General features: G+C 35.2%; 1 protein-coding gene across 1 annotated transcript in view; it reads right to left on the minus strand.

Annotated features, from left to right (window-relative positions):
• Nucleotides 1–20788, minus strand: part of SCFD1 (sec1 family domain containing 1) — a 133045-nt gene that overhangs the window by 20760 nt on the left and 91497 nt on the right. Inside the window, exons 17-19 of the mRNA XM_060096357.1 lie at nucleotides 18693–18772; nucleotides 9329–9391; nucleotides 7017–7092 (exon numbers count right to left, since the gene is read on the minus strand). Coding sequence (XP_059952340.1) covers nucleotides 7017–7092; nucleotides 9329–9391; nucleotides 18693–18772 — 219 coding nt within the window. The remainder of the gene's footprint in view (nucleotides 1–7016; nucleotides 7093–9328; nucleotides 9392–18692; nucleotides 18773–20788) is intronic.

Here is a 20788-nt window from a genome sequence, read left to right on the forward strand (position 1 = left end):
GATTTCATACAACAGAGGCAACATTAAATCTCATTATTCAAATAACTGTAGATAACAAATTACTATTTTACAAGTTTTACTTTCTTTAGGTCATAAAACATTTTATTGTTACTAAAATGGACCATCACTAAGGAAAATGCTGCTTTGCCCAGACAGAAAATATGCATTTCTTTTTCCTTTTTCTTTCTCTAGATCGGCAAGTAAAAATCTTTCAAGATAATCTTAGGCAAGTAAAATTAAAGCTATTTCATTATTCTCTGATATTTTTGTTGGCCAGGAACTTCTTAATACAAACACAAGCACCAAATGTTCAAGCTGACTGAATGTACTTCCTGAATTCTATTTAGAATTTGAAAAAGAGAGCTCAAAATTTTACCTTTTAAGTTTTGTTTTAAATAAACTTGAGTTTGTTCACTTAAGAATGTAAGTCTAAACCATAACTTTCTCTAAAGAATAACTGGGTACAGATTTAAATCTATAAAAATGCTTTATTCAAAAGAAAAAACTACAGTTACAAATTTGTTCTAAGTAACACCAACAAAAGATGAAGTACTTTGCAACATAACAGGAACAACAGAAAGAATTCTGGAGCAAGGCAACATTATAAATTATAACATTTTACTAAAATTAATTTTATATCCATTTCTCTATTTACTTTTAATTCTCCGTTTAGCTCTATGAATTGTACTATGGTATTAGATATGTGCAATGGAGAAAAGTGCAGAAAAGATTTTATGTAAGTGATAAAGCCATATGAGTCATATTACTTTTACTGTATTTGTGAAAATAACTGGAAATTTGAATATTTCATTTAGTATAAAAATAAGATTTTTCTAAAAGGTACAGTTAAATTTTACTTTGCATTTCATATCTCTGCTGTATCTGAAGATAAGCCTGCTAGTGAATAGGTCATTAAATAACACAAGAAAAATTTCTTTCTAGCAGTACAGTTCAGAAGTTTAAGAGCCCAGAGACAATTCTTTATGTTTTTGTTTGGTCTTTACAACCAGATAACACCAAGAGTCATCTACCACTGCCACACCACACAATAATTCACACACTGTCACACATTAAGGAAAACTTGCAGTGTAGAGAATGATAAAGGAAATACATAATGTCTTTAAAGGCCTAAGAAAGAGAGAGTACTTCAGGAAACAATTCTGAGAGCTCTGTCATCAACTAATGCTCTATCTGGCCTACATGAAGACTTAAGTTAATCATCTTAAAATGAATTTTATATTGATAATAATTTATATACAAGATAACTAAGTTCTACTAATTGAAAAAACTGAACTGTGGCAGCTAACAGAGAGAAAACAGCAGAACAAAACCATACAATTTTCTTCACTCAACAAATGGTCTGTTCACTCATCTTTAAAGACACAAAAAAATTGTGTACCTCAATAACAGAGGTATAAATGAAATTTAATCAAATGAAAGCCCATTATTTAAATAATTCCCAAGCATATTTTCATTGTTTTTAGAAACTGTTTCAGAAATAAAATGAAAAATATTATTGTCTAGGTCACTAACTAAATTTTTATTAGTAGAAAGCCTCTATATCTTTTTTTTTTTTTTTTTTTTTTTGTGGTATGTGGGCCTCTCACTGCTGTGGCCTCTCCCGTTGTGGAGCACAGGCTCCGGACGCGCAGGCTCAGCAGCCATGGCTCCCGGGCCTAGCTGCTCTGTGGCATGTGGGATCCTCCCGGACCAGGTCACGAACCCGTGTCCCCTGCATCGGCAGGCGGACTCTCAACCACTGCGCCACCAGGGAAGCCCAAAAGCCTCTATATCTATTTAGATTTGAGAGACAGAGTCTCATACATGTGAATATCCTAAATTAAGGATCACTATTTCCAAGATGTTCAAATTTCAAATATATGAACTAGAAATATTACTGGGAGAAAAAAAATACAGTGAGAAATTAATTTCTAAAAATCCTTAATAGTTTTATGACCATAGTCACGTTTTATGATTTTAGTCACTGGAAAAGTTTAAATAAAAACAATGTTAATTTTGTTTCTGATGGCATAATTGCCTAAAAACAAAATTAAAATAAAATATGCAAAGAAATTTAAAAAACAGACAATCTAAAAAACATAATACAGCCCTATATCCAAAACAGTTAAAAACATTTTTCCCCTCTAATTCTCCTAGGATTAGCCACTTGTTGCCCTGTATTGCCATCTGGTCTATGGTGACTATTTCCAACTCCCCACCCCCCGCCACCCCCGCCCCACCCCGGGTAGCCTTGGATTTGGGATGATACTCTGATGATGAACTAGGCAGTGAAGTTGGGACAAGAGTTGCTGCTGTCTTGATTATCAAAGTCCTGAAGAATGAAAAGCAGTATGTGTATCTTCTTGAAGAGAATACATATCTGGAAGACTGTATTAGCCAAGTAAAGAATAAGATGGAGTATGCGGATATTGGAAAGTTGTCAGTGAAGTAGATAGGAGGAAGGGGAATAGGATGGATCACCTATTTCCAAAATTTAAAAATTATAAATCAGAAGGGATCTACAGAGTAAATCCAACATCCACATCTTACAGATGAGGAAAGAATAAAATATATAAAGTGGTATTTTTCCAAAACCATAGCATATTAATGGCAATAAAATCAAGAAACAGGATTACCTGGACCCAATAAAACACATCAATTTCCATTATTCAGGTTCAACAATTATCAACTCATGGCAAATTCTTATTTTATCTATACTCTCACTCCCCACTCCCTAGGCTGTTTTAAAACAAGTCCCCAGTATCAAATCATTTTAGCAATAAATATTTCAGTATATATATCTCCACAATATAGGAACTCCTAAAAGAAGAAAAACCCCTATAACACTACTACCGCACCTAAAATAATCAGCAAATATTTCTTAATACAGCTCAATATCTAGTCAGTATCAAAATTTTCCTGCTCCATAAATTTATTTCTTACAGTTTCACTGTTCAAATTATAATGTTAATAAGGGCTATACATTGCAATTAGATGATATATCTTTTAAGTCTTTTTGAATCTACTGAATTCCACTGCTTGCAATTTATTTGTTGTTAATTCATTTTAAAAAGAGTGATTATTTAAGCAAACAAGCCAAAGAAAGTGAAATAGAAGACTTTTAAATTATGCAACTTAGCACTACATTATTCATCATCACGTTCTTGTACAATTATCCTCACATAAGTATATTTCAAATCTGCAAATATCATTCAAATGGTTTTATGTGATAGCTAGTACTTGTGATACATAAAACTTATGCTGCCCAAGAAACAAAAAAGTATAAAAGGCTCTTATAAGTGACCTAGAAAACTGGACATGACAAGACATCCTATTCTATCTAATGTTTTTATAGCTTAAAATGCTTATTCAGATAAAAAATCGAAACAAATACTTAGAGACTTAAGAGGCATAAATTAAACAGAATTTTACAAGTGTGAAACAAAGAATTCATCTCTTCCAGTCTCTTCTCTGACATTTTTCTCAGTTCCCAACCTGCCCTATATCTACCTGTAGCAGTTTCTCTAAATTTTAGAACGTTAGGACAGTGTAACTTTAAAAATGGCTTTCTACAGGTTTAAATATTTCTAGAACAAGAGACTTTTTAAAAGTATTAAATTTACAAAGATTACACACATACACATACACACAGGTCCAAGTTTGGGTGGGATATAGAGAAACAGGTGCTGCAAATCACTGCAAATTGGTACAACTTTTCTGGACAGCAATTTGGTAACATTTACTAAGAACAATTAGAAATGTTCACTCTTTTGATTCCATAATTCAAGTCTAATAATTTATCATATGGAAGTAATCAGAGGTGAATACACTCACCTAGAAAAACTAACATTTAAAACCTAGTTATATATCCTTGAGTATCTTCTGTTTTTTTTTAAACAAAAACAAAAAGATCATATTGAATTTACTGTTTTATAATGACTTTTATTTTTACTTCACAATATATAATGAACCACTATCCCCAAAATCAATAAATATTTCCTAAAAAGTCTTATTAACATCTATTTAAAAAACTGGCCTGGCTCTCTTAGCAGTGGTGATAGAAATGTGATGTAGAAAGAGGTAACCACCAGTTATTTCAAATTTTACTTCTGTAAGTGAGAAACTGCCTATATCAAAGCAGTATGTTATTTGCAATGTTAAGAAAAGCAAAAGGATTTGAGGTCACAGAGGATAATCTGTTTTTACATTTTATAAACTTAACTTTAAATAAAACACACTGTTGTGTTAGCACAATAAAATATTTAAGTCGATCACTTTAGACCCTTCTTACAGGCATCATTTGGGGATGTATATCATGTGACTCTAAGGTAATAAGTTCAAAAAGTAAATTTGATCATTTAAAAGATGAAAAGGACTTCCCTGGTGGCACAGTGGTTAAGAATCCGCCTGCTAATGCAGGGGACACGGGTTCGAGCCCTGGTCCGGGAAGATCCCACATGCCGTGGAGCAACTAAGCCCATACGCCACAACTACTGGGCCTGTGCTCTAGGGCCCGTGTGCCACAACTACTGAGCCCACATGCCACAACTACTGAAGCCCGTGTGCCTAGAGCCCGTGCTCTGCAACAAAGAGAAGTCACCGCAATGAGGAGCCCACGCCCCACAACAAAGAGTAGCCCCCGCTCGCCACAACTAGAGAAAGCCTGCATGCAGCAACGAAGACCCAATGCAGTCATAAATAAATAAATTTTTTTTAAAAAAAGATTAAAGCCTGTAATTTCTCAATGCTATCAGTTATTTGTGACAAGGATTCCTTTGTTTAGGGAATCTTACTACTGGGATTTCCTTCTAACAGTGACATGTTAAGTAAAATATGTACTTTTCCTTAAAACTAAATTTAACTATACGTAGTTATACAATAGCCAGTCTATCTAGCAAAAGGCAGATGTAGTCTTAGAAACTGGTGGTTCCCCCTTTGTCTCACATATGAAATCATCTTGTCCATAGTTGATAATAAATAGAGTGCTATGACAAAGATTCTCTCCTAGACGAGATTCTACTCAGGCTCTTTGAACTTTTTCAACTGGGCCTCGACCTGTGGACTTCTGTGTCCATCTCTGCATTGTCCAATTTTAGAAAGAATCCTGCTAAAGTCAGTTTATAGCCAGCACCTCCATCCTCGGTATCTAACCACCCTCAGTATCTCATCGGGTTCCTCACCTTCTACCACCTCCCAGGTGATGTCCAATCACACTAGCCTGCTTCAGCAAGAATCCTGTTAGGTTGGTTTAGCCAGGATACTCCTTTATCCCTGATATTTCCTCTTAGTATTTTCCAACCACTGATTCCTTACACCCTGCTCCTTGGCTATAAATTCCCACTTTTCCTTGTTGTATTTGTACTTAGCCCAATCTCTCTCCCAGACTTCAAAACTCCATTGTGATGGTCCCAACATCTTTCTCAATGGTCCCTCTGAATAAAGTCTGCCTTACTGTACTTTAATGAGTGTCATGAGTAATTTTTTCTTTAACAGGTGCTAGGTTAAACTGTAAGTATAGTATGTTGGTCACTAATGTGCCCAACCTCCTATTTTTATGTCTCTTCACCTTCAGTAGTCTAAGAGAGTACAGATAAACTGACTCAGGGAAGTACTGTGAACCAGTAAAAAAGTGGATTAAGTATTTAGTAGTAGCCTCTTACCAGAAGAGAGACAGAATGGGAAGGACGGAAAATAGTTCCTAAGAGTGATAATGAAGCTAAAAAGCCTTCCCAAGTACTTAGGAAATAAAGCCATCTGGAATGTCTCTGAAGGAAAGTTAGGAAGTAATCAGCCTTTTAGTCAAAGACAGCAAATTAGGATTTTTCACTGTTCTTTATTAACACTACATGTTTTTTTTACAATAAAATCTTATTCACTCATTCAAACTAAAATTGAATACCTACTTTCGGCAAACTGCTATGGAAAATTCAAAGATGGGGAAAAAATTCTTTGCCATCAATAAGTAAAACAATATGTATCAACTATATCTCAATAAAACTGGAAAAAAAAGAAGTAAAATATAAATAATGTTAATACAAAATACCACAGGTAAACATCATAAGAAAGATAAAAAGTGTGGAAGAAGTTCAGAGAAACAAAAGATCTAGTTTATTCTGAAAACAAGTAAGTAAACACTTAATATTCAGATCTGAATAACTGATAATTAACTCTCTTTTCTTAATTTGGCCTTTAAAATCCTCACTACAAACTGTAATATTTATGTGTGAAATATTATATCTCAGATTTGCCTTAAAATATCCCAGTTAAAAATAAATCAAATAAAAAAATATAAGTGGGGAAGATGAAACAAGAATGGCACGATGTTGAGTATTGAAGCTTGGTGAAGGGCTCAGGAGTATTTGACATACTAACGTGTATTTGAAAATTTCCATAACAAAAAGTTAAAAACAAGTCCAGTTTGAAACCAAATCAATTAATGATTACTCTGAAGCAGAAATATCTATATATGAAAATAACAGGAAAACAAAAATACAAAAGTCATTAAAAAAAGTCTTATGTTTAAAACTAAGACTGTTATTCCAAAATGAAGTATGAAATCAAGCTATAGTTACATTATTTCAAAACATATATTCTACTTAAAATATTTTTATTTTAATTTACACAGGCTTTTAAACTATTAAGGCTATTAGCTTATTAATATTCTTCTAATATATGTTAAAACTTAAATGATATGCATTTATGTAACAGTTCATTATTCTAAGGTTAAGTTCATTTTTTTCAATTAATATACTTTCACAAACCTGATAATAGTTAAAGGAAATCAAAATGTCAGTAAAGTCCAATTAACAAATTAAAAAAAAAAGCATAAAATTACAGAGTTGTGAACTATACCTGTAAAACACCCTCACATCCTTAAATATACCAGTAAAGGACCCCTGATTTTATTTTATTCCTAATATTTGTACTTGAATATATGTAGAAGCTGCTCTATCTGAGCTATCAACCTGCCAACATTTATATTCAAAAGTTACCAGTTTTCTAACAATTGTACTTACTTGCTGTTTCAATACCAGGTTCTTCACTCCTTCCATCACAAATTGTGATCCTGTATTCATGACTCGTGATAAGAGACTAGGTGCAAAAGAAGAGGACTGCACTAAGTACAAATTATCTCTCCAATTACAGACAGAATACTTGTCTGATTACACAATACATGCTGATGCTCTCTGTGCCTACCACCTTTGTTTTCACTAAACAGAAGTGACCTGAGAATTTCTGCTTCCATGGACACCGCTGCCACAATTTTATTTAACAATAAAATAGTAATAAAACTTTCTGACTAGTCGATATTAATAAAATATAAAAATTGAGAGCTGCCCTCAATGTAAACATTTTAATTGCTAAGCCTTAGCTATAGTATTCAAGCGAATTATTAACTGAAGAGAATTCCTTGCTTTCCTGATTGTCTTAATGTTAAAACAATAAATTAAAGATAGTAATCTAGAATATTAAAAAATGTATATGTATGTATAACTGAATCACTTTGCTGTACAGCAAAAATTAACACAGCATTGTAAATCAACGATACTTCAATTAAAAAAAGATAGTAATTCAGATGACTCACTTTAGGAGTTCAAAACACACTGACATATTCAAAACATATATGTCTATAAGTATTACGAATAGGTCAAAAGTTACTGTGTTCTCTATATCATAGCTGCTAGACCGAATCCTGCATTGTATACTTTCTCTCCTCATACACAAAACCTATCATATAAAAATGTGAAGCACAACATACTTGATGAATTCTACCTCAACTCAGAAGACTGTTTAGTGTCTGAATTTTTAACAACAAAAATAATACAAATGACTTGCCATATTGGTTTTATATTTGTGGTTCAAAAAGTCTCTCACATGGAATCAAAGGATGCTTTGTGGGACAGAATGGTAATCTTGCATTTTGATATTAGAAGGCTAGGGAGATAACTAACGAGAACGTACTGTTTAGCACAGGGAACTCTACTCAATGCTCTGTGGTGATTTAAATTGGAAAAAAATCCAAAAAAGAGAGGATACATGTATATGTATAGTTGATTCACTTTGCTGCACAGCAGAAACTAACACATTGTAAAGCACTATATTCCAATAAAAATTAATTTAAAAAAAAGAAGGCTAGAGAAAGCCTTCAAATCATCCAAGGTTTTCTTATAACACATTTTATTAAAATTCTCAACTACAAAATCCATAAGAAATCTAATATGCTTTTAAGATGCAGTAAGATTTTAAGACAAAGAGCTGGAAAGTCTGTTTCATTAAATGCATAAGAGTAATTTTCCAAATATATTTTCATTTTTCCTGTCTTGTCCTACTCCCCTCTGAAATGAAGAGATGGACAGAATGGAAATCATTTCTTTAACAAAAACAAAAGAAAGTAATCTCTGTTGGAGTGGACAGTTCTGAGGCAATTCCCAGGTGCCAGGTAACTCTCAGGGAGTTAGTGGGCTCACCTGCACAGCACTGTCTGAAGGTGAGGCCAGATGGATTCATTTGGCCAAGCACGTACAAGGCCCTGTCTTAGGCCAAGTACTTTTACTTTTTGGAAACTGTTTCATTAAAACTGGCAGCTCGGGGTAGGTAAACCTGTTTTCCTCCAGTTTCATGCTTTTGTTCTAAGCTCCAAAAAATAAGCTAGGAATTTGAAGCTAGTATGGTATGGAAAAGAGCAGTTAGAATCACTTTGTTCAGCTCCTCTGAAAACCACACATACTGTACAGGATTTTCTGAAGTCAGAAGTCATACCCAGCCCTGAGGATTTCCTCTCTGTCATTTAGCAGTATGCCTAGTTCCATCTTGAAGCTAGGTCTTGAGTGTCTAGCTTCAAGTCTATATTATCAACATTGCTATAAAACCAGTTTTTAAATTTCATGTATCTTCTGAAAATGAAAAACATAATTTTTTTTTTTTTTTTTTTTGCAGTACGTGGGCCTCTCCCGTTGCGGAGCACAGGCTCTGGACGCGCAGGCTCAGCGGCCATGGCTCACGGGCCCAGCCGCTCCGCGGCATGTAGGACCTTCCCAGACCAGGGCACGAACCCGTGTCCCCTGCATCGGCAGGCGGACTCTCAACCACTGCGCCACCAGGGAAGCCCAAACATAGTGTTTTAAGAACAAGGAAGCATACAAAGCCATACCATGTAAAATACAGAATTCAAACTACCTACGGAAGCTAAAGACATGCTGACATTTGTTCTGTATCACAATGAAAACTTTCTGCATCCAAAGTGTCACACTGTGTTTTTAAGGCACAAAAGTCCAATTATGGTCTGGAGTACCAGACTTATTCAATCAGAATTATTAAAAATACTTACCCCATTGGTTTAGCGGTAGTGTTGCCATAGCTGGTAGGAGCTGAAGCCATCTTGGCAAAAGCCCTATGACATAAGAAAGTTATATTTAAACGCTGATTATTTGAGCTAACATTTAGTATCATGGCATTAGAATATCTACTGACTAACCATAAGTTTCACTATTCAGTTTCTGAAAAGAAATTTTTCAACTAATACAGTGTTTCAGTACAATCAACACTGAAACAATTATACAAACATTGATTATATAATTTGTAACCATGAAAAATAATGTTCAAGTAGAGAGCAACTGGTACTAAAACAGTGAAATTCTCTAAAAAACACAAATGCATTAGTTCCCCAAACTTCAGGATTTCTCTTTTCTTTTTTAAATATCTGATCATTAACATGAAATAGAGACTTTCTGTTTTAAAAGAACAATCACATACTGATTACGTTTAGTCTCTTTACTATTCTCCACATTCTATACTCATTCCCAGACACATGCCTTTGGGATGCTGTCCTTTGGGGGTATAAACTCACTGTCTTCTCCAATAAAAAACTGTACATTTCCTTTTAAGATTCAGCTCAAAACCACCACTTTCTTCATTAACACTATTCTAATTCTACTACTCAATGATATTTCCTTTTAGTTATATATACACTTTTTTTTTTTTTTTTTTTTTTTTTTTTGCCGTACGCGGGCCTCTCACTGTTGTGGCCTCTCCCGTTGCGGCCTCTCCCGTTGCGGAGCACAGGCTCCGGAAGCGCAGGCTCAGCGGCCATGGCTCACGGGCCCAGCCGCTCCGCGGCATATGGGATCCTCCCAGACCGGGGCACGAACCCGTATCCCCTGCATCGGCAGGCGGACTCTCAACCACTGCGCCACCAGGGAGGCCCTACACTTTTATACTGAATTGTATAGTCATTTATTTTCACATCTTTCTAAATGAATGTCTAGAATGTCTTTAACTAAACTATAGAATTCTTTATAGCTCTGCAAAAATATGGCACTTAGCTATGTTTTAAAAAATATTTTCCTTCTGGGAATATGTTCACTGTAGAGAATCCAGAAAACAGAATGCTCCCAGAAGAACCCTACCACTAAGAAGTAACCACTGTTAGGATTTCGGCATATATTCTTCTAATCTTTGAACATATGCATATACAACATATATACCTTAAAAACAAAATTAGTATCATATTGTAAATACTGTTCTATAACATTTTAATAATAGCATGCCATAAACATTTTTATGTGAATCAATATTTTTTTATAATTCCTAATCATTTCAAATGTTTTTGTAAATGGAAAAAAAAACCCTACCTAAATACAAGAAAACATTATGAGAGTAAAAAAAGAATGGGAATCACTAAGATGTGGAAGATGAAAGGCTTAAAATATTCTATTTAAACCTGGACAAAATTTGCTGATACCATTAGAGAAATCCCAAACACAAAAATCACAATTTTGTTCTGAAAGGAGGATTTGAATCAGCTGTTTTCAGCAGTAGGCTGGAATTTCTGTCTTTAACAAAATTTATTTTTCAATATCTAAATATAAATAATATGTATCTAACTATCTCTAAGTAATAAAGGATTAAATAAAGAATATTATGTTTATATGGCTGAATATCATGCAACCACTATATACTACCATTGGAGACTACAGCTGGAACCTTGAACAACATGAGTTTGAACTATGCAGGTCCACTTATACTCATATTTTTATCAATAAATACTACAGTACTACACGATCTGTGGTTGGTTGAATCCATGGACACGGAATCAGGGATACAGAGGGCCAGCCCACTGTAAAGTAATACTTGGATTTGTAACTGTGCAGAGGGTTGGCGTCCCTAACCCCCAATTGTTCTAGGGTCAGCTGTATTTAAGACGATGAAAACCTGGCATAATGAAAGTTATTGGAACTCTAGAATACAAACTGCATCTATAACAATGATTTCCTGATTAAAAATATAAATATGTAATATGCATATAGAAGGATAAACACTATGGTTTATGGTAGACTCTGAATGGGGAGACTACAGGTAAATTTTTACTTTCTTTATACCTTTCTGAGTTTCCTAAAATTTTCTTCAATAAACTGATATACACCTTACAATTAGAAAGAATGTTACAAATTAGAAATTATATATTGAATACTTTGTAACCATGTAAAATGATGCCTAAGACTGCCTTTCCTCTTTTAACACCAAATATTTGATTAGGAAGTTCCACATAAGTCATAATGTAAAACACAATGACATACACGACACAGCCAAATATTTAAGTGTATATGTTATAAAAATTAGAAAAGACAGTTTTCGGTTTCTTTTGTTAAACTAAGGTTTGTTGTCTACTTTTTTCTTATCGTAAGAACACAGTGAAGAGGGCAGACAGCAGAAGCAAGAAGAACTCAATTCTGCAGCCTGTGGAAGGAAAACCACATTCACAGAAAGATAGACAAAATGAAAACGCAGAGGACTATGTACCAGATGAAAGAACAAGATAAAACCCCAGAAAAACAACTAAATGAAGTGGAGATAGGCAACCTTCCAGGACCTCGGAAAAAGAATGGAGGCAAAGATCGAGAAGATACAAGAAATGTTTAACAAAGACCTATAAGAATTAAAAAACAAACAGAGATGAACAACACAATAACTGAAATGAAAAATACACTAGAAGGAATCAATAGCAGAATAACTGAGGCAGAAGAATGGATAAGTGACCTGGAAGACAGAATGGTGGAATTCACTGCTGTGGAATAGAATAAAGAAAAAAGAATGAAAAGAAATGAAGACAGCCTAAGAGACCTCTGGGACAACATTAAACGCAACAAATTTCGTATTATAGGGGTCCCAGAAGGAGAAGAAGAGAGAAAGGACCCGAGAAAATAATTGAAGAGATTATAGTCAAAAACTTCCTTAACACGGGAAAGGAAATAGTCACCCAAGTCCAGGAAGCACAGAGAGTCCCATACAGGATAAACCCAAGAAGAAACATGCCAAGACACACAGTAATCAAATTGACAAAAATTAAAGACAAAGAAAAATTATTGAAAGCAACAAGGGAAAAATGACAAATAACATACAAGGGAACTCCCATAAGGTTAACAGCTGATTTCTCAGCAGAAACTCTACAAGCCAGAAGGGAGTACCATGATATATTTAAAGTGATGAAAGGGAAGAACCTACAACCAAGATTACTCTGCCCAGCAAGGATCTCATTCAGATTCAATGGAGAAATCAAAAGCTTTACAGACAAGCAAAAGGTAAGAGAATTCTGCACCACCAAACCAGCTCTATAACAAATTCTGAAGGAACTTCTTTAAGTGGGAAACATAAGAGAAGAAAAGGACCTACAAAAACAAACCCATAACAATTAAGAAAATGGTAATAGGAACATACATATTGATAATTACCTTAAACGTGAATGGATCAAATGCTCCAACCAAAAGACACAGGTTTGCTGAATGGATACAAAAACAAGACCCATATATATGCTATCTACAAGAGACCCACTTCAGACCTAGGGACACATAACAGACTGAAAGTGAGGGGATAGAAAAAGATATTCCATGCAAATGGAAATCAAAAGAAAGCTGGAGTAGCAATTCAAATATCAGATAAAATGGACTTTAAAATAAAGACTATTACAAGACGCAAAGAAGGCCACTACATAGTCATCAAGGCATCAATCCAAAAGAAGTATAACAATTATAAATATATATGCACCCAACAAAGGAGCACCTCAAACATAAGACAACTGCTGACAGCTATTAAAGAGGAAATTGATAGTAACACAATAGTGGGGGACTTAAACAGCTCACTTACACCAATGGACAGATCATCCAGACAGAAAATTAATAAGGAAACACAAGCCTTAAATGACACAATAGACCAGATAGATTTCATTGCTATTTATAGGACATTCCATCCAAAAACAGCAGATTACACTTTCTTCTCAAGTGCACATGGAACATTCGACAAGACAGATAACATCTTGGGTCACAAATCAAGCCTCAGTAAATATAAGAAAATTGAAATCATATAAAGCATCTTTTCTGACCACAACGCTATGAGATTAGAAATCAATTACAGGGGAAAAAACCGTAAAAAACACAAACACATGGAGGCTAAACAGTATGCTATTAAATAAGCAGGAGATCACTGAAGATATCAAAAAGGAAATCAAAAAATACCTAGAGACAAATTACAACAAAAACACGATGACGAAAAACCTATGGGATGCAACAAAAGCAGTTCTAAGAGGGAAGTTTATAGCAATACAAGCTTACCTCAAAAAATAAGAAAAATCTCAAATAAACAATCTAACCTTATACTTAAAGGAACTAGAGAAAGAACAAACAAAACCCAAAGTTAGTAGAAGGAAAGAAATCATAAAGATCAGAGCAGAAATAAATGAAATAGAAACAAAGAAAACAAGAGCAAAAATCAATAAAACTAAAAGCTGGTTGTTTGAGAAGATAAACAAAATTGATAAACCTTTAGCCACTCATCAAGAAAAAGAGGGAGAGGATTCAAATCAATAAAATTAGAAATGAAAAAGGAGAAGTTACAATGGACACTACAGATATACAAAGCATCAGAAGAGACTACTACAAGCAACTCTATTACAATAAGATGGACAACCTGGAAGAAACGGACAAATTCTTAGAAAGGTATAACCTTCCAAGACTGAACCAGGAAGAAATAGAAAATATGAACAGACCAATCACAAGTAATGAAATTGAAACTGTGATTAAAAATCTTCCAACAAACAAAAGTCCAGGACCAGGGCCTCCCTGGTGGCGCAGTGGTTAAGAGTCCGCCTGCCGATGCAGGGGATACGGGTTCGTGCCCCGGTCTGGGAGGATCCCATATGCCACGGAGCGGCTGGGCCCGTGAGCCATGGCCGCTGGGCCTGCGCATCCGGAGCCTGTGCTCCGCAACGGGAGAGGCCACAACAGTGAGAGGCCCACATACCGCAAAAAGAAAAAAAAAAAAAAAAAAAAAAAGTCCAGGACCAGATGGCTTCACAGGGAATTCAATCAAACATTTAGAGAAGAGCTAACACCCATCCTTCTCAAACTTTACCAAAAATTGCAGAGGAGGGAACACTCCCAAACTCATTCTATGAGGCCACCATGAACCTGATACCAAAACCAGACAAAGATACTATAAAAAAGAAAATTACAGACCTAAAACACTGATGAATATGGACGCAAATATCCTCAACAAAATACTAGCAAACAGAATCCAACAAAACATTAAAAGGATCATACACAATGGACAAGTGGGTTTTATGCCAGGAATGCAAGGATTCTTCAATATACACAAATCAATCAATGTAATACAACATATTAACAAATTGAAGGAGAAAAACCATATGATCTCAAGAGATGCAGAAAAGCTTTTGACAAAATTCAACACCCATTAATGATAAAAACTTTCCAGAAAGTGGGCATAGAGGGAACCTACCTCAACATAATAAAAGCCATATATGACAAACCCACGGCCAACATCATTCTCAATGGTGAAAAACTGAAAGCATTTCCTCTAAGATCAGGAACAAGACAAGGGTGCCCACTCTCACCACTATTATTCAACATAATTTAGGAAGTTTTAGCCATGGCAATCAAAGAAGAAAAAGAAATAAAAGGAATATAAATTGGAAAAGAAGAAGTAAAACTGTCACTGTTTGCAGATGACATGATACTATACAGAGAATCCTAAAGATGCCACCAGAAAACTACTGGAGTTAATCAATGAATTTGGTAAAGTTGCAGGATACAAAATTAATGCACAGAAATCTCTTGCATTCCTATGCACTAACAACGAAAGATCAGAAAGAGAAATAAGGAAACAATCCCATTCACCACTGCAACAAAAATAATAAAATACCTAGGAATGAACCTACCTAAGGAGGTAAAAGACCTGTACTCAGAAGACCATAAGACACTGATGAAAGAAGTGAAAGATGACACAAACAGATGGAGATATACCATGTTCTTGGATTGGAATAATCTATACTGTGAAAATGACTATACTACCCAAAGCAATCTACAGATTCAATGCAGTCCCTATCAAATTACCAGTGGCATTTTTTACAGAACTAGAACAAAAAACCTTAAAATTTGTATGGAGACACAAAAGACCCTGAATAGCCAAAGCAGTCTTGAGGGAAAAAAACAGAGCTGGAGAAATCAGACTCCCTGACTTCAGACTATACTACAAAGCTACAGTAATCAAGACAATATGGTACTGGCAAAAAAACAGAAATACAGATCAATGGAACAGGATAGAAAGCCCAGAGATAAACCCATGTACCTATGGTCAACTAATCTATGACAAAGGAGGCAAGGATATAAATGCAGAAAAGACAGTCTCTTCAATAAGTGGTGCTGGAAAAAATGGACAGCTACATGTAAAGTAATGAAATTAGAGCACTCCCTAACACCATACACAAAAATAAACTCAAAATGATTAGAGACCTAAATGTAAGACCGGACACTATAAAACTCTTAGAGGAAAACATAGGAAGAAGAAGAAAACTCTTTGACATGAATCACAGCAAGATCTTTTCGGGTCCACCTTCTAGATTAATGGAAATAAAAACAAAAATAAAAAAATGGGACCTAATGAAACTTAAAAGCTTTTGCAAAGCAAAGGAAACTACAAACAAGACGAAAAGACAACCCTCAGAATGGGAGAAAATATTTGCAAAAGAATCAACGGACAATGGATTAATCTCTAAAATATATAAACAGCTCATGCAGCTCAATATTAAAAAAACAAACAACCCAATCAAAAAATGGGCAGAAGGCCTAAATAGACATTTCTCCAGAGAAGACATAGAGATTGCCAGAAGCACATGAAAAGCTGCCCAACATCACAATTAGAGAAATGCAAATCAAAACTACAATGAGGTATCACCTCACACCAGTCAGAATGGCCATCATCAAAAAATCTACAAACAATAAATGCTGGAGAGGGTGTGGAGAAAACGGAACCCTCCTGCACTGTTGGTGGGAATGTAAATTGATACAGCCACTATGGAGAACAGTATGGAGGTTCCTTAAAAAACTAAAAATAGAATTACCATACGACCCAGCAATCCCACTACTGGGCATATACCCAGAGAAAACCATAATTCAAAAAGACACATGCATCCCAATGTTCATTGCAGCACTATTTACAATAGCCAGGTCATGGAAGCAACCTACATGTCCACTGACAGATGAATGGATAAAGAAGATGTGGTACATATATACAATGGAATATTACTCAGCCATAAAAAGGAACAAAATTGAGTTATTTGCAGAGACGTGGATGGATCTAGAGACTGTCATACAGAGTGAAGTCAGAAAGAGAAAAACAAATATCGTATATTAACGCATATGTGGATCCTAGAAAAATGGTACAGATGAACTGGTTTGCAGGGTAGAAACAGAGATACAGATGTAGAGAACAAATGTATGGACACCAAAGGGAGAAAGTGGCGGGGGGTTGTGGTAGTGGTGGTGGGATGAATTGGGAGATTGGTATTGACATACATATACTAATATGTAAAAAATAGATAACTAATAAGAACCTGCTGTATAAAAAATAAAATTCCCAAAAAAAGAAAACAGTGAAATAAAAGCAAATTGGAAAAAAAACAAACAGAAATATAGATAATAAAATGCAATCATAGACTCACAACTCAGAGATATCCCCTGTTAACAATTTGGTATATTTCTCTTCTATGCATATTTTTTTGATACATGTGAGATCAGAAGCATATTCCATCCTCTAGTCTTAAAAAAATTATTTTAAGAAATAATCTGAAGATACTGTTGTAGAAAATTTGGAAATAAAGACCCAAAAGGAAAAAAATTCTACTACTCGGAGTTACCCACTATTAGCATTTAAGTGAACAGAATTTTAGCTATGCAGTTATATGTATATATGTGTATGTCCATATAGACACACACAAATGGATGGATAAATGGATAGATAATAGGGATCGTAATGTAAAAAATGTCATCTAAGTTTTGGCTCAAGTGTTACCTGCCCAGAGGCTTACCCTGATCTCCTCAACAAATTTAGCTAATACCCCAACAAATTAAGATCTTATCACTTAGTTTTATTTTCTTTATATCACTTAATATGGTGAATATGGTTTAACAGAACTCTGTTCATTTGTTTGCTTATATGGTGACTTATTGTTCCCTCAACACAAATGTAAATTCAGTTAAAGTAGGAGCCTTCCATAGCATGTTTACTATTGTATTCTTTTTAAAATAAATTTTATTTATTCATTTTTATTTTTGGCTGCGTTGGGTCTTTGTTGCTGTGCATGGGCTTTCTCTGGTTGTGGTGAGCAGGCGCTACTCTTTGTTGTGGTGCATGGGCTGCTCATTGCAGTGGCTTCTCTTGTTGCAGAGCACTGGCTCTAGGCACGTGGGCTTCAGTAGTTGTGGCATGTGAACTCTAGGGCGCAGGCTCAGTAGTTGTGGCGCATGGGCTTAGTTGCTCCGCAGCATGTGGGATCTTCCCGGGTCAGGGCTCGAAACCGTGTCCCATGCATTGGCAGGCAGATTCTTAACCACTGCGACACCAGGGAAGCCCCACTATTGTATTCTTAATGTCTAGAAGAGTCCCTAGTCACTGAGACAAAGGAAGTTATTTATCAAACAAATCATTGAATAGTAAACTATATTTCACTTTGTAACATAACATGGCCATTTCTCAGTGGTCATTAGAATAAGTCCTCCACAACATGATTTTTAATGACTCAGTTGCATTCCTGTGAAAATGACATAATTTCAATCCTTGACATTCAGGTTGATTTTCAAAATTTGATTATTACAATTGCTTCTAAGATTTTACAACTCCAATTTCTTCTTCGGGATTAATTCTTAAGAGAAGTGCTAGGTCAAAGCTATTCTTTTAAAAAACTTTTTATACCAGCCAGCAAAATTTTGACTATTTATATTTCTAATAGTAGAGTATAAATGCATCAGTTAATTTTCCTGGATCCTTGGCACAATATTTTCTAAATTTTTGCATTATATTAATCTGCATTTCTCTGATTATTAGTAAAATTAAAACATTTAAAAAATGTTTTTGAGATATTTGACCCACAACATTTCAGTCTTTGACTTTCTCATCTCACATTTTTGAAGAAAATATAGGAAAAAATATGTCTAGGAAAGAAAGGCATCACTATTTTATATAAAGTTATGGAAAGGGTGGGGGAGATAAGGAAATATTTATGCCATTGAATAAAAAAATACTAAGGCACTGTTCAGTTTTCTTAGTAACATTCCCATTTTCTTGGGAACTCAACTTCCATTGTACTCTCTTAAATGGTAAGAACTGAAGAATAAAATAAAACTTACTTCCACTGTTTGATATATTGTAAGGGATTAAGGTTGCATCCAGCATCAGTTAAAGCTTTTTTGTATTGCTCCAAATCAGCCTGAAATAAGAAAAGAATCATATGACAAAAAATTTTACTTTCATGAAAGAGACCATTTTGTTTGTTGTCACTGGATTAATCAGAAAGTTAGACTAAAGGCATGAGCACCTAAGTAAAGTGGAGTGGTATCTTAAGGGAGTACCCAAATGAGCATGAGATAAAAGTCACGTAAAATGAAAATTACCTTTGATAGGCTCCCAAATCACCTATATAGTATTTTGTCATCCCTCAGTAAGCCCAACAGAGTCAGTTTTTCCTCCACTGTTGACATAGATTGCTTGTCCTTGGGATAAGCATTAAATGAAAGATCTGGCTTGATCAAGAATATTCCAAAATTGGAAACATGAGAGGAATGACGTTGACTTAGGGGACCTGCAGATTCAGGTTATCCCATCTTATATTCACTGCAGAGATACAAATTTATTAACTGAACAGCAGGTGTCCTACACTTTTTTTTTTCTTTTTGCAGTACGCGGGCCTCTCACTGTTGTGGCCTCTCCCATTGCGGAGCACAGGCTCCGGACGCGAAGGCTCAGCAGCCATGGCTCACTGGCCTAGCCGCCCCGCAGCATGTGGGATCTTCCCGGACCGGGGAACGAACCTGTGTCCCCTGCATCAGCAGGCGGACTCTCAACCACTGCGCCACCAGGGAAGCCCATGTCCTACACTTTTTAAATAGTTTTCTTTCTTACTCTTTTTTTATTTCCTGATGAGTAAAGTCTAGTTGAATTCATATATGTCACCAGAGCCTATCATCACAGTGACTCCATTATAAAAATTTAAAAGAAAGAAACTTTTAAGCTCACCATCAAATCAGAGATGTTCACTACTTTGCATTTGGGGGGCTATTACATTAGTAGTCAAAATTTGCGTCAAGCCACTTAATGACCACTTAAACTTATGAAAAGACGTAATTCTTACCAAAAATAAATGAAATAAGATAATGTGGTCAAATTAAGGGAAACTGCATTAAGTTTTGAAATAATATATTCCTAAGAAAATATAAATAAGCTATTAGAATCCCTTAAAGGAACACCCCCATTAATGACAGAGATGTTTCTAGAAAGAAAACTATACAGTAATCCCCTCCCTTCAGCAGTTTTGCTTTCCATGGTTTCAGTTGCTGTGGTCAACTGAGGTCTGAAAATACTAAATGGAAATTCCCAGAAATAAACAATTCATATTGTGTGCCGTTTGAGTAGTGTGATGAAAACTTGTGCTTTCCTGATCAGTCCTGCCCCAACCATTGACATCATCTGCTCCTCACATCTAACAATCGATACCATCATGGCTTGATGACACAGGATCATCTGAAGCAGACGATTCTCCTTCAGTCAGAAGGTCAATAGTAGCCTAATGCTACATCACCATGCCTGTGTCATTCACCTCACTTCATCTCATCATGCAGGCATTTTATCAGCTCACATCATCATCATAGGAAGGATGACTACAGTACAATATATTCTGAGAGAGAGAGTCCACATTCACATAACTTTTATTATAGCATATTGTTATAATTATTCTATTTTATTATTAGTTATTGTTAATCTCTTACTGTGCCTAATTTATAAATTAAACTTTATCATAGGTATGTATGTATGTATGTATAGAAAAAAACAGTATATATGGTAGTGGGGGGGGGCGTTTGGTACTCTCCATGGTTTCAGGCATCCACTGGGGGTCATGGAACATATCTCCCTTGGATAAGTGGGGACTACTGAACTTCCTTACTGAATTAAAATAAAAGTCAAGAAATGTATTCTTAGGATAAAGCAGAATTGACCTAAAGCAAATATTGGGTTTACTTTGCTGTTTTAACATGCCAAACAAAAAGAAGCCTTACAATCTACCGACATTAGAAAAATAATTGCTACCAGCAAAGGAAAGGAGTTTACAACAGCCATATCATTCTAGGTGTCATTCGCAAGTTCCTTATGCTAGTTGCTCATCCAATAAAATTATACGAAGTTAACATTAGAAAGAGTAAATAGGTCTCTAACCCAGCAACAAGACTGA

The sequence above is a fragment of the Mesoplodon densirostris genome, chromosome 4, assembly GCF_025265405.1.
Source record: "Mesoplodon densirostris isolate mMesDen1 chromosome 4, mMesDen1 primary haplotype, whole genome shotgun sequence".
Taxonomy (NCBI): Eukaryota; Metazoa; Chordata; class Mammalia; order Artiodactyla; family Ziphiidae; genus Mesoplodon; species Mesoplodon densirostris.